This window comes from Apodemus sylvaticus, chromosome 10 (genome assembly GCF_947179515.1).
Source record: "Apodemus sylvaticus chromosome 10, mApoSyl1.1, whole genome shotgun sequence".
Lineage (NCBI taxonomy): Eukaryota > Metazoa > Chordata > Mammalia > Rodentia > Muridae > Apodemus > Apodemus sylvaticus.
This window is the reverse complement of record NC_067481.1, coordinates 99,465,008-99,478,934: the sequence shown is the minus strand read 5'-3', so window position 1 is coordinate 99,478,934 and position 13,927 is coordinate 99,465,008. Positions and strand designations below refer to the sequence as shown.

Genomic DNA, 13,927 nt, shown 5'->3' with positions numbered 1-13,927 from the left:
AGCCTTCTTTTCTGTCCTTATTATTATTATTATTATTATTATTATTAAGGAGAGAGGACACACTACTAGGGATTGAATCCAGGATCTCCAGCATGCTAGACAAGAACTCTACCGCTGTGCTATATTATCAGAGCTTTTCATGGTGAAAATTTCCAAAAAAAACAGAGTACCACCTCTTTCCTTACCTAATTTATTAATTGTTAGATCTGTCCTGGCACCAATGGGTGCCCTATTATCATAACGAATTTAAGGTCCTTTGGTCGCTATGGCTTTGTTTTGTCTTGTTTTGTTTTGCAGACAGGATCTCACTATGTAGCTCTGGATGACCTGAAACTCTGTAGACCAGGCTGGCCTCAAACTAAAAGATCTGCCTGCCTCTGCCAAGGGCTGGAATTAAAGACATGGGCCACTGCCCAGCTCAGTAGGACTTTTGAACGAAGTATTGGGACACTAGACAGGTATTGGACTCTGGTAAAGCCAACATCTGTCAAAAATCACTGTCAGTGAGTGATTTTCGCACTAACACTTAGGTAAAGGCAAGCACTCCTTCTGATGGCTTGTGGGTCTGGAGATAAGCAAAGATGTTCAGGGTGGTCCAGTGTGACTCCTCATTTGACAGCGGCCTTAGACTCTTTCCTGCTGCCTACTTGCCTTTGGGGAAAGGATTATCAGCCAAATGGCTGCTCTTATGTGAGTACCAGACATCTAGAACACCCTACAGACACCCTAAGAAAGATCATCTGGGCTCCTGCAGGCATAGCATCAGCCAAGTCTGGTTCAAACAGTTTGTACTGGACCTTTTGATTTCATGAGTCTCAGTGAGCTTGAGATGACCTTACAAAGATGTCCACTTAGGCTAAAAGAGGAGCTCTTTTCCTTGTGGCCTAGCAGAAAGGTGGAGGTCGGAGCTAAGAGGCAAGGTTGATTATAGTGTTGGTTCTGAGTCTCGGGCCCTAAGACCCTGAAGACTTGCCAGTTCTGTGACCAGGACCTTGCAGTCTTTCGTCTCTGGTTCCCTCAGTCTCAGCTCTTTGCCCTTTCTTGTGTCTCTGCATCCACTGTCCTTCCTATGCTGACTGTTCTTCAGCTGTTCAACTTCTTTTTCTAATGTCAAATAGTTGGTTTCCTTGACCCGATGGTCTGACCAACCACACAACTGCCTCTTGAGTCACCACTGTGGGTCACTCTTCTCCTCAGGGGTCGTTGGCCACCAGTCCATGAGGGCGAAGGGAGCAAGAGCAGAAAGCAGGATTCAGACAGCAGTGAGGATGATAGATGGACTTCTGAGGACAGCGTCAGTGAGACAGCTCTACTTTATTGTTCCAGAAGTAGGGTATATAAGGCTCTTAGAGTATGGGTGGAAAGGGCAGACTGGTTCGTTTAGGACCAAATATTACATTACCTAATTATTATATGGGCAGGAATGGTTGAGCGGTCATAACACAGCACCTAGTTATAATTCAGGTGGGAGGCTAAAGGGGAACTCGTGTACTGAGACATCCAGAGTTTGCAGAGAGCTCTCTGCTAAGGGTCACACCCCAGATAAAGTCAGGCATCTGTGCCCAGAGACGCTCTCCAAGTAAGGTTAGGCAGAGAATGGGAGCTACTGTGAGGAAGGAAGTCCTCCATTTTGCACGGAGCTCAGGGAGCTAACCGGATATGGCAGACTGTGGCCTCAAGAGCAGGGTTCTCCAACAACCCACCATTTTCACTTCTGTCTCTGCTGCTTCCCCATCTTTTTGTTTTGTTTTGTTTTATTTTTGTTCGAGACAGGGTTTTTCTGTATAGCTGTGGCTGTCCTGGAACTCACTCTGTAGACCAGGCTGGCCTCAAACTCAGAAATCCACCTGCTTCTGCCTCCCAAGTGCTGGGATTACAGGCGTGCGCTGCTTCCCCCATCCTAACTCAGCCAACTCTATTGAAAAGAGGGAACAACAGAAATAACACAAAACCCAAAATTATCCAGTTAAGAAGATGCCAGGTAGAACTATGGCAGCTATGCCAGCTGAGGCTTGCAGAGAGAAGTCTCATGGCAAACCCACGAGGTGACCCTATACAGCCTGACAAGGGTGTTTGGACCAGAAACCAGTCATAACCATTTGCTTTGGACAAACCTCAGCTGTTTGCTTTGGCCAATCACAGTCTTGCCTCTTAAGCACCAATGAGAGATACCGAGACTTGCGCTTGGACCAGAGCCTCGCTTTCTTCTTCTTCTTCTTCTTCTTCTTCTTCTTCTTCTTCTTCTTCTTCTTCCTCTTCCTCTTCCTCTTCCTCTTCCTCTTCCTCTTCCTCTTCCTCTTCCTCTTCCTCTTCCTCCTCTTCTTCTTCTTCTTCTTCTTCTTCTTCTTCTTCTTCTTCTCCTCTTCTTCCTCCTCCTCCTCCTCCTCCTCCTCCTTCTTGTTTGTTTGTTTTTGAGACAGAGTTTCGCTGTGTAGTCCTGGCTGTCCTGGAACTCACTCTGTAGACCAGGCTGGCCTCAAACTCAGATATCCGCCTGCCTCTGCCTCCCAAGTGCTGGGATTACAGGTGTGTGCCACCACGGCCCCTTGAGCCTCACTTGTTAACACCAGTCACACTCATTGTTTTACTAGGCAGCCAGGAGTCCTGTTCCCCGTGTTGCCTTAATGGAAATAGTTGCAAGATTATTTAGAGTTCACTGGGGCTCTTGTTAAGCAGTAAGTTGCTACAGCAGACTTTCAAAGAGCCCTTCCTGAAGAAGCTGCGCCTTCAGCGGCTGGAGCAGTCATCACCATCATTAGTTCTCTCCAGGTGGCTGGTGCTGGCATAATACAGCCCAGCTGGCTGTTTGATTGGCAGTTCTTTTACTTAAGGCAGCAAGACAAAGTCCAACAGCAGCTAATTAGGGAATTAGATTGCCCCAATTCCCCAAAGGTTCTGCTTATTTGCAGGAAAATGAAACCGAAGGAGTGCTTACAACAGGAACTGAAGAACTTACCATTAACATTAAGTAGTGATTTTAACAGATGTCAACAGCGCCCTACAATCGCTCGGCACCTCGGGAAGAGGTGGATTCCCTTTGTCTCATAGGCACAGAAGCATAACGTCATAGAGTGGCAGAGAAGACGTGAGAAGCACACAAAATAAATTCATAAACGGATGCCCACACTGATACATGACCTCTTCCCTTAACCCACACTCCTGTAAGCAACCCTGACGAAATCGTTATAGAAAAAAGGGGTGTGTGGAGGGCTAGAGAGATGTCTCAGAGGGTAAGAGTACTTGCTACTCTCCCAGAAGATGCCAGTTCAGTCCCCAGCACCCACACGAAGCGTCTCACAAACAAATGTAACTCCAGTTCAGTGGAGCAAAAACGCCTTCTTCTGTTCTTCACAGACACCTATGGTCACATGCACGTACTCACACACATATTCACAAAGTTAAAAATGGAATAAAGTATTTCTTATAATTTATTTTTCTTTCACTTTAGAATGAAATATTTTAAGAAAACAACAAGTATGGAAATAGAAGGAAGACTGGCCGGAAAGGAAGGGATCAGCAGGAATAGGACAAGAACAAAAGATAATGGGGGCAAATGTGGTAAAAATAACTTTATTACATGCATAAAATGTCATACTGAAACCCATCATTACCAATAATGTATGCTACTAAAGGAAAAATTCACAAATAACATGCATTTATAAATCTAAACACAAATATAAATGTGAATTTGTTTTCTAAAGATTTACTTATTTGTTTCATGTATATGAGTACACTGCAACTGTCTTCAGACACACCAGTAGAGGGCATCGATCCCTTTACAGATGGTTGTGAGCCACCATGCAGTTGCTGGGAATTGAACTCAGGACCTCTGGAAGAGCAGTCAGTGCTCTTAACCATTGAGCCATCTCTCCAGCCCTAATGTGAATTTATTAAACAATAAATACATGCATTTTTAAAAGTATGGGCCACTATCTTACATAGCATAATCATCCAGGCACAGTGATACATGCTTATAATCCCAGTATTCCGGAGGCAGAGGCAGGAGACTCCCAAATTTGAGACTGGCTGGGCCACAAACAAGACCCTGTCTCAAAAAAACCACAGGCTGGAGAAAGGCTCATGTATTTATTAAATAGTGCAGGTGTGCTGTGTAGTGGTGGCGCACACCTTTAATCCCAGCACTTGGAGGCAGAGGCAACCGGATTTCTGAGTTCGAGGCCAGCCTGGTCCACAGAGTGAGTTCCAGGACAGCCAGGGCTACACAGAGAAACCCTGTCTCGAAAAAAAAGAAAAAAATAGTGCAGGTATGGCACCAGAACTGGAAAGGCAGAGCTTGGTCTACATATCAACTTCTAGGTCAGATAACTACATTGTGGGATATCGTTAAATGGTAATAATAATGATAATAATAACAACAATAATAATAATAGGAATAGTAATAATAAATAATAGCAAAAACATTAGTAATGTAGATATAATCAGCCAAGCATGGAACTTCATACCTCTAATCCCAGCGCTCGGAAGGCTGAGAGAGGTATTCTGTATCTAGCAGAAACCCCACCTCCCGCCCTCACGCCAGACACACGCCACGTGCACTTGTACAATAACCGGACTTGCACACTTTGGCCAGCGGGCGGTTAAACCCAGAAGCAGCCGGAGCGTGACGGGAGGAACCATCGAGCCATCCGGCGCGGGGGAGGGCAGGTTGAGTGAGCTAGAGCTGGGTGTGGACCAGGACCTCAGGCGCCCTGCGTAAGCCTGGCGACCGGCTAGCCACACACCCGAGGCGCGGCCGGAAGGGGCTCTGCTAGGGTAGAGGGAGCTGCAGTAGTGGCTTGCGGCTTGCACAGAACTGCACCCCCCTTTTAGTGGACTCTGCTGTAGGCCTACGGATCCCGCCAAATCCCATTCTCCGACCCTTGTTTTAGCCTTTTGTCACCCTTGTGATCGGGGCTTGGTACTGGGTATTGCCAGGCGTTATCTCGGAAGGTGTTCAGGGACCGGACGTCTCCGGGCGGAGTTCCAGCTGCTCACCAACTCTGCTACCCCAGCCCTCTTGGGGTCGCGCTCTCTGGGCTCTGGACCCCATGGCTGATAAGAAACTCGTGGTGGTTTTTGGAGCCACAGGTGAGCGAGCCAGGCCTGGGAAGGTCGGCAGAGCCAAGGCTTCCAGACCCCTGCTTGTAGGAAGAACGGCTGTGTTTCTCACACATGTGGGTGGCTGGGGGCGGCAAAACCTGAGAGCAGATTGGTTTTGAATGTATATATTCCACTAAATATATATGGTCAAGCGTGGAGTCGCACACCTTTGATCAGAGGACTCCAAAAGCAGAGGCAGGAGGCTTTCTGAACGTTCAAGGCCAGATAGATGGTCTACAGAGCGACTTCCATGTGTGTACAGGCAAGTGTGCACATCAGGCAAGTGTGCACATCCTTTTGCACAGAATATCGAAATTGAGTTTTCTCCCTCTCCTCCCCTAGATGACAAGTTTCCTTGGTTTCATACCAGAATAAATGTAAACACCGGCCACATTTTCAATCAATAGCATGGCCCTCTACTTCCACACACCTCCCTGCCCGCCCGCACCACCTAATTTCCTTTCCAATATATAAGGGTTTTTTTCTTTGTTTACTTTTCCAGGGGCTGATGATTAAACCTGGCTTAGCCGGGCGGTAGTGGCACTGGCCTGTAATCCCGGAAGCAGAGACAGGTGGATTTCTGAGTTCGAGGCCAGCCTGGTCTACAGAGTGAGTTCCAGGACAGCCAGGGCTACACAGAGAAACCCTGTCTCGAAAAAAACCAAATCTAAAAAACCAAAAACCTAGAGCTTCCTGGATACTGGGCAAGCGCTGTACCTCTGAATGACGTGCTGAGCTGAGGCGGTAGTGAGGGTGTTCCTTATTTTGTGTGTGTATGTGCCACCTAGCCTTGCCTGACCAGGCCTGAAGAGAATTTTGGATTCCCTGGAATTAGAGCTGTGATGGCCAGCTGACCTCTGCGTACTGGAAACCAAACCTTGGTCCTCTGTAAGAGCAACCTGACCGGCAAGCCATCTCTCCATATTTATTTTTATTTTGAGAAGGGTCTTGTGTATTATTATGTTTATGTTTATGCAGAAGGTGTGCGCACTACCGCTGAACACTTGTGGAGGCGAAGGTGCAGAAAAATTTTGTTCTCTCCTTCCCACCATGTGGGTCCTAGAGATGCCACTCAAGTGCTAGGCTTGGGCAGTGACCGCAGCCTCGCCACGTTCATAACCTGCAGCTTCTTTTCCTTCTTTCTTTTTTTTTTTTCTTTTTCAAGACAGGGTTTCTCTGTGTAGCCCTGGCTGTCCTGGAACTCACTCTGTAGACCAGGCTGGCCTCGAACTCAGAAATCTGCCTGCCTCTGCCTCCCAGAGTGCTGGGATTACAGGTGTGCGCCGCCGCCGCTGCCGCCGCCGCTGCCGCCGCCTGTTTTTTTTTTTTCTTTTAGAAATCTTTGACAAAAAAAGGGTAAAAAGCATGCTGTGGTGAAGACAGTTTAAGGAGATGCCCCTGTTTCTGGGCAGGCTTGCGTTGGTGGAGTAATTCCTTCTAGACTGTTCTTTCACGCTGAGTCTGGCAGTTGTGACATGTTTTGACTCTTCACAGGTGCGCAGGGTGGCTCTGTGGCACGTACACTGCTGGAAGATGGGACATTCAGGGTTCGAGTGGTAACGAGGAACCCCGAGAAGAGGGCAGCCAAAGAGCTGAAGCGGCAGGGTGCGGAGGTGGTGCGAGGTGACCAGGACGATGCGCCTAGCATGGAACTGGCCCTGACCGGGGCTCATGCCGCCTTCATTGTGACCAATTACTGGGAGAAGTGCAGCAAGGACCGAGAAGTGCGGCAGGTGAGTGTGAGGAGGCCAGGGCTCGGCTTAGTGCCGTAGACGAGTCCTCGAACCCCAGCTGATCCAGAAGGCAGCTCTGGCTTGCCAGGGAGGGCGGAGCACCGAAGCCCCAGCTCTTCTCCTTACTGTTCTGCAGACTGATGGAGGACACACCCTCTGCCTAGCTCATGAACCCTTGAGGGGTAAACCATACACACACTACAGCACTTGGGATAAAGATCTGGTTGAAACAGGTTTGTCTCCTTAATCCTGGGAACCCCACGTGAGTTCCTTGGGACCACGGTAATTATACTCCGGGTAGTTCAAAAGCACAGAAATTGCCTCAGTTCTAAAAGCTGAAGATCCAAATTAAGATGTTGGCAAGATCACGGTCCTTCCTGGAGCTTGAGGAGGAGTGCTTCCTCGGTGCCTCCAGCTTCTGTGGCTCTAGGTGTGACTAACCTATGACAACCAGTATCTGCTTCCATTTTCTCATGGCTTCTTCGTGTTTTATTCTGATGGGGAGGGGTAAGGCCAAGTCTTGCTAGGTAGCCCAAGTGGGCCTAGAACTTGTGACCTTGAATGTTAGGATTATAGGCCTTTGCCACCATGCCTGACATGATTGATGATGATGATAATTACTATTATTTTTACTTTATGTTCATGCTATCGTCTGTTGCTGTAAAGGGAAACCATAACCAAAGCAACTTATTTTAAAACCTGTTTATTGGGGCTCATGGTACCAGAGGGTTGGAGTCCGTGATATCATGGCTGGAAGCATGGCGGCAGCAGGCGGGCAGGCAGGCAGGCAGGCGGGCAGGCAGCAGGCAGGCTTGGCGTTGGACAAGCATCCTCGAGTAAGGAACGATTTGGGCTTTTAGAATTTCAAAGCTCATTCCCAGCTCAAAACCACACCTCCTACCTAATTCTTTTCCAACAATCCCACCAGTGGGACCAAGTATTCAAACAAATGAGCCTACAGGGGGCTATCCTCATTCAAATCACCATAGGTGTGTTGTCTGCATTTATGTCTGTGTACCACTTCCATACAGTACCCAAAGAGGCCAGAAAGGGGCATCAGATACCCTGAACGGGAGTTAACAGACAGCTGTGAGCTGCTGAGAAATGAGTCTGTGTCCTCTGGAAGAATAGCCAGGCCTCTTAACTGATGGGCCTCCTTCACTCCAGACCCTTGGCTCACTTCTCTTAGGAGAATACTTAATTTGGATTTAGGAGTCATTCGTGTGACTAATCTAGGATGATCAAGTCTCAACTCTTGGTTTTTTGGATTTGTTTTTTTTCGAGACAGGATTTCTCTGTATAGCTCTGGCTGTCCTGGAACTCACTCTGTAGATCAGGCTGGCTTAGAACTCAAAAATCCGTCTGACTCTGCCTCTCAGAGTGCTGGGATTACAGGCGTGCACTAGGGGTAAGGTATGGACAGATTTTTTTTGGGAGGGATGTGGTTTTATACCTCCAACTTTAATGACATAAATCACTGTTTATTAAGTAGTGAAGTCACAATGGTTAGACCGCTTGTCCTTGGTCACACACAGTCCGATCATCTCAGCCCAGATGTTCAACCACGAAGCCGTACCTTCTCCCAAGATGGCTCTGAGCTCTCCAGTGGTGTCAGTCGAGCCCCATGGTCACAAGGACACGGATATGCACATCAAAAGGCTTCTGTGCCCTTCCCAAGACAGATCTGCTCTGTCTTAAATCTTTCAGTTATGTTTTTAGACATGGTCTCATGTAGCTGAGGTGAGCCTTGAACTCCTGATCTTCCTGGCTTTACCTCCTGGCTCACTTTTCCTTAGAAAATCCATGAGCTTAAAGAGTCTGCAAGCTTAGCGCAGGGCTTACCGTACAAGAATGTGGTTCCTGAGCACAGCGCTTCCTTGGTGCAAAGAAGTGGATCAGGGACTCACGCCCTTCCTCTTACCCTCGGTGGTCTTTCCTTTCCTGTTTACCAGGGCAAGCTTCTAGCCGATCTAGCCAAACGCTTGGGCCTCCATTACGTAGTGTACAGTGGCCTGGAGAACATCAGGAAGCTGACGGCTGGGAGGCTGGCCGCCGGACACTTTGATGGCAAAGGGGAAGTAGAGGAATACTTCCGAGACATTGGCGTTCCTATGACCAGTGTGCGGCTGCCTTGCTATTTCGAGAACCTCCTTTCCTATTTCCTGCCCCAGAAAGCTGCAGATGGAAAGAGCTTCTTGCTGGGTGAGTGTCCTACCTCACATAGTGAAACCCTACCTAACATTAGACCTGAGACTAGGCATGTCATCTCGGTAAGCCTTGACTTCACATTCTGTGAAATGGTTTAACACTGTCCCGTGGAGGAATGAGACACCAGCCAGGGTTATTACATTCTCAGAAGAGGAGGCAGAAGGTGTGGATGATGCTTGCTGACCAGTTTGTAAACGAGCAGGATGCCCTGGCCAGCTTGTGTCCTGCCAGTTGGTCGGTGGATTAGGTAGAGCGGGATGTGCCAGAGGCGAGGCTGGAAGGGCTGGTCTGCTGACCACTCACTCTTTGCCCCCTTCATGTCACCTTCTCTGAGGGTGCGGGTCTTGGCACACATATCAGGAGTCCTGCACACCCAGGGAATGCCAGACCGCTGGCACCACACAAAGACAAAGGCCAACACTGATGTGTGTGGATGCCCAGAACTGGCTGCTGGGAAAACCTCTCTCTTCTCACAGACTTGCCCATGGGTGACGTCCCCATGGATGGAATGTCTGTGAGTGACCTGGGCCCCGTGGTGCTCAGCTTGCTGAAGAAGCCAGAAGAGTACATAGGGCAGGACATCGGGCTCAGTACCTGCAGGCACACCGCGGAGGAATATGCCGCTCTGCTCAGCGAGCACACTGGCAAGACTGTGCACCCTGCCAAGGTGGGTTCCTCCCTCCCCAGAGCTGTGGCGCCTCAGCCCTTGCAGGGTGCCCCTAACTCCCCAAAGGGTTTTTTGTTTTGTTTTGGTTTTGTGTTTTTTATTTTCTTTTGTTTTTTTGAGACAGGGTGGAACTCAGGCTGGCCTCAAACTCACAGAGATCTACCTGCCTCTGTCTCCTGAGTTCTGAGATTTAAGATTTCTACCGTGCATGATTCCTGGCTTTCCCCCCCCCCCCAATTATTTTTATGTGCAAATGTGTGTGTGTGTGTATACATGTATGTGTCTCAGCATTTCTGCAGAGGACAGCTAATGGCAGTCAGCTCTCTGCTTCTACATCATGGGTCCTGGGGACCAAACTTAGGTCATCAGACTTGGCAGTAGATGCTTTCACTGAACCATCTCACTGGCCCTAGAGATAGGGGTCTCCTGGGGAGTAAGAATGATTGTTAACCCTGTGAAGGGTGGAAAGACCTTTTCACAGGAGTTGCATATTAAATATCCTGTATATCAGGTATTTACGCTATAATTCACGACAGCAAAATTACAGATAAGAAGTAGCAAGAAGAGAGTTTTATGTTGTGTGTGTGGGGAAGGGGTGGTCCCCATAACATGAGGAACTCAGTTAAGGAAGTACCTAGCCTTAGGAGGGTGGAGAGCCACTCCTCCAGAGCCCCCACCCCTCAGAGCAAGGGTTAAATCTGGGCTCACAATTAATGCCTTGCTGCCTCTGGCATGCACTTACACGTCAGGGTGAAGGTTTCCGGGAAGAAGGAGTCCAGTTAAGGAGGCTGGCTGAAATCACAGGGTCTGCCAGGATGGGTGTTGAAGAGACAATGGGAAAGACAAGGCTGGCTTTTTTCTGCTGAACCTCACGGTTCCTGTGCAGGCCTCTGGGTACACTGTTTTTAATATTTCTCCTTGTTATGAATCTAAAGCCTGTTCCATTTGAAACATTCTGGGAAATGCTGATCCAAGACAACTAAGTCGCCCACAGATTTCTCACACACGCCCAAGCAGAACATCAGTGGGAAGTGGGGTCTGGGGAGCCAATCCTGGGCTTGAGAACCTGGTTCCAGCCCCAAAGCCTGCACAGGAGCATGGGCACATTCCATGACCTGTTTCTGACCTATAAAATAGGTAGACTAATGGCATCCACTTTCAAGAGTTGCTGTGAGAATTAAACTTAATAATGGACAGAGCTTCTTTTTTATTTTCAAGGCAGGGTTTCTCTGTGTAGCCCTGGCTGTCCTAGAACCCAATAGGCAGACCAGGCTGGCCTCTAACTCAGAGATCCACCTGCCTCTGCCTCCCAAGTGCTAGGATTAAAGGTGTGCGCCATCAAGCCTTTTTTAAAAATTTTATGTGTATGTTGTGCCACCAGCCTGGTCTACAGAGTGAATTACAGGGCAGCCATCTGGGGTGGGGTGGGAGGGCAAATGAATTAATGAAGTGCATTAAGTGGACATGTGGCCTTAAAAAGAAGTGGGACTAAGCCACGAATATGGAGCATCTGAGAGCAGGAGAGTCTAGACTGGATTTGGGAGGAAAAGAGGAATAAAACTGTTGATTTCTGCTCTGAAAGGCGCAGTGGCTTTCATCTCGTGACCTTGAAAGAGCAGCCTTTGAGCTGAGGGTGTCAGGTAGCAGCGAGAGCTCTGGTTTCCGCACATCTGGCTTTCTAGTTGCAAGTGTTCGTGTGGCCTCACAGTGAGGACTTAAGTTAGAGGCTTCAGGGCCAATGTAAAGTTGGGTGATACCTAGCCCACCCTGGCTTTCTAGGGCTCTGGAGGAAGCCAATCTTGCCTGGCATCATCAAGGCTGTAGAGGAAACAAACATGATTGATTCTCCGTTTCCAGACAACTCCGGAGGAATACGAGAAGCTTGGTTTCCAGGGGGCTCAAGACTTGGCCAACATGTTCCGTTTCTATGCCCTGAAACCTGACCGGAACATTGACCTGACCCTGCGACTCAACCCCAAGGCCCAGACACTGGACCAGTGGCTGGAGCGGCACAAGGGAGACTTTGCGCAGCTGTGACCTTGAAGCACAGCACTCTTGTGTACAGTTCTGTTTGTTTGTTTTTTACTCCCAAATAAAAACCATTGTTCTCGCAGATGGTTTCCCAAAAGAAAAGGCCTCTGTCTGTGGGAAGTGAGCAGGGGGGACAGTTGCATGAAAATGGGCCCTGTGAACACCAGGAGCAGGAAGCACAGGCTTACTCCGTGCATTTAAAGTACTGAAGTACTCACTCCTCCCCCAACCCTGAGCAGTGTGCATGCACAGGGAGTCAGAAAATGAGGTGGAGAGTGGTAGAGACAGACAGCCAACACCAATCTGTGGCCATGCGTGTTCACCTGCACACACACACCAACAAGCAAACAATGTACCCATTCAAAAAGTACAAACGGACCGAAGGGGGGGGGGGACTTGAGATAATGTTGCCTGTGGCTAAGACCTGCATGATAGGTCAGCTCAGCTCTAAGCCTTCAGAGGGAGTAGCACTGTTCCAGAGCCCGACCACTGTTGATTTCATGACACCTGAATCTCCCTGTGTATGGGTTTGTTGCGTTTTTTTTAAGATTTATTTATTTTTTGTATTTGAGTACAATGTTGCTGTCTTCAGACACACCAGAAGAGGGCACCCGATCCCATTACAGAGGGCTGTGAGCCACCATGTGGTTGCTGAGATTTGAACTCAGGACCTCTGGAATAGTGGTCAGTGCTCTTAACTACTGAGCCGTCTCTCCAGCCTCCATGTTTTTTAACTACTAGCAAACTATCTTTGTGCTGTCTATTCCTGACTTCAGACTCCTCTAGCAGGGAAAGAAGCAGTGGTCCCGTCAGGTTCATCTACTGTGGACTCTTGGCTGAGGCACAATTTACTGTGTCATACCCTAAAATATGAGATAAACAGACTAAAGTTATGCTGTCTGCCTTGAGGAAACTTCCTTTTTTCTGTGTAGCCTTGGCTGCCCAGGAACTTGCCCTGTATGCCAGGATGGCCTTGAACTCAAGAGAACCGCCTGCCTCTTCCTTCACAGTGCTGGGACTAAAGGAATACTCTTCTACTGCCTAGCTGAGGAAGTTATTTAGTAGGAAAGCCACTAGATAGATAGATAGATAGATAGATAGATAGATAGATAGATAGATAGATAGATAGATAGATGATAGAGATAGATAGATAGATGATAGAGATAGATAGATAGATGATAGATGATAGATAGATGATAGAGATAGATGATAGATAGATGATAGAGATAGATAGATGATAGAGATAGATAGATAGATAGATAGATAGATAGATAGATAGATAGATAGATAGATGAGTCCTCAAGGTGCAAAGAACAGACAGAAGGAAGGTGCCTGGTAACAGGGTTTAGGGCTGTGTATGAAATTAAGATGTAGAGTATGAATGTATAAGACCTTAGGCTTCATCCCCAGCACACACACACACACAAAAGAAAAAAGAAGAGAAAAGAAAAGAAAAACTTAGAAATGAAGGGAGCAGACCGATCACTGACAGGAAGCAATAATGATGCTGAGATCTGTGGGCTGGCAGGAGCTGTCCCAGAAGAGCAGAGGAAAAATACAGTAACAAGTGAGGCCTTCTGAACCCACTGTCAGGAAGACACAACAGGTTGTCTTAATGCCAGCATAACCTAAAGCTGGAAACCGTCTGCCATGGTCAAGGTCCAGAGTAGACCCCGACCGCCATGGCTTCTCACCAGCATGCGGGTTTCTCTGTGTAGCCCTGGCTGTCTAGGAACTGCCTCTACATTAGGCCTTGAAGTTACAGAGATCTGCCTGTCTCTGCCTCCCAAGTGTTGAGATTACTGGTGTACATCACCACCTCCCAGCTCAGAATTGCTAATATGGGGACTGGTGAGATGGCTCAGCATTACAAACACTCTGCTGCTCTTGCAGCGGGCCTAGCTTGGCTGCTAGCACCCACATGGGAGCTAACAAACCTTTGTAAGTTCAGTTCCAGACAATACCTCTGGTCTCTCTGGGCACTACATGGAAATGGCACACAGACGTGTGTACACAAACATCCATACATAGTGTATTCTAAATGTGATAAAGGAAAGTGTGGCTGAGGGAGCACAGCTGGGTGGCAGCACTCCTGCCTGCCACGCCGAGGTCGGGGGTCATTTCCAGCTACTACCGTTACAAAAACTTACAATATTTTTAGAGACGTAGTGGCTTACATCTGTGTTCC

General features: G+C 48.1%; 1 protein-coding gene across 2 annotated transcripts; it reads left to right on the top strand.

Annotated features, from left to right (window-relative positions):
* The first annotated feature begins 4,688 nt into the window (after positions 1 to 4,688).
* Positions 4,689 to 11,821, top strand: Nmral1 (NmrA like redox sensor 1). Of its 2 annotated transcripts, none has more exons than XM_052196833.1 (5): positions 4,689 to 5,088; positions 6,595 to 6,833; positions 8,786 to 9,035; positions 9,518 to 9,708; positions 11,488 to 11,586. In XM_052196833.1, exons 1-5 carry the CDS (start codon positions 5,049 to 5,051, stop codon positions 11,530 to 11,532), a joined length of 765 nt encoding a protein of 254 aa, XP_052052793.1. In that variant the 5' UTR covers positions 4,689 to 5,048; the 3' UTR covers positions 11,533 to 11,586. The 2 variants fall into 2 exon arrangements, with proteins under 2 accessions (XP_052052793.1, XP_052052792.1); XM_052196832.1 differs by having other exon boundaries at positions 4,697 to 5,088; positions 11,566 to 11,821.
* The last annotated feature ends 2,106 nt before the right edge of the window (positions 11,822 to 13,927 follow it).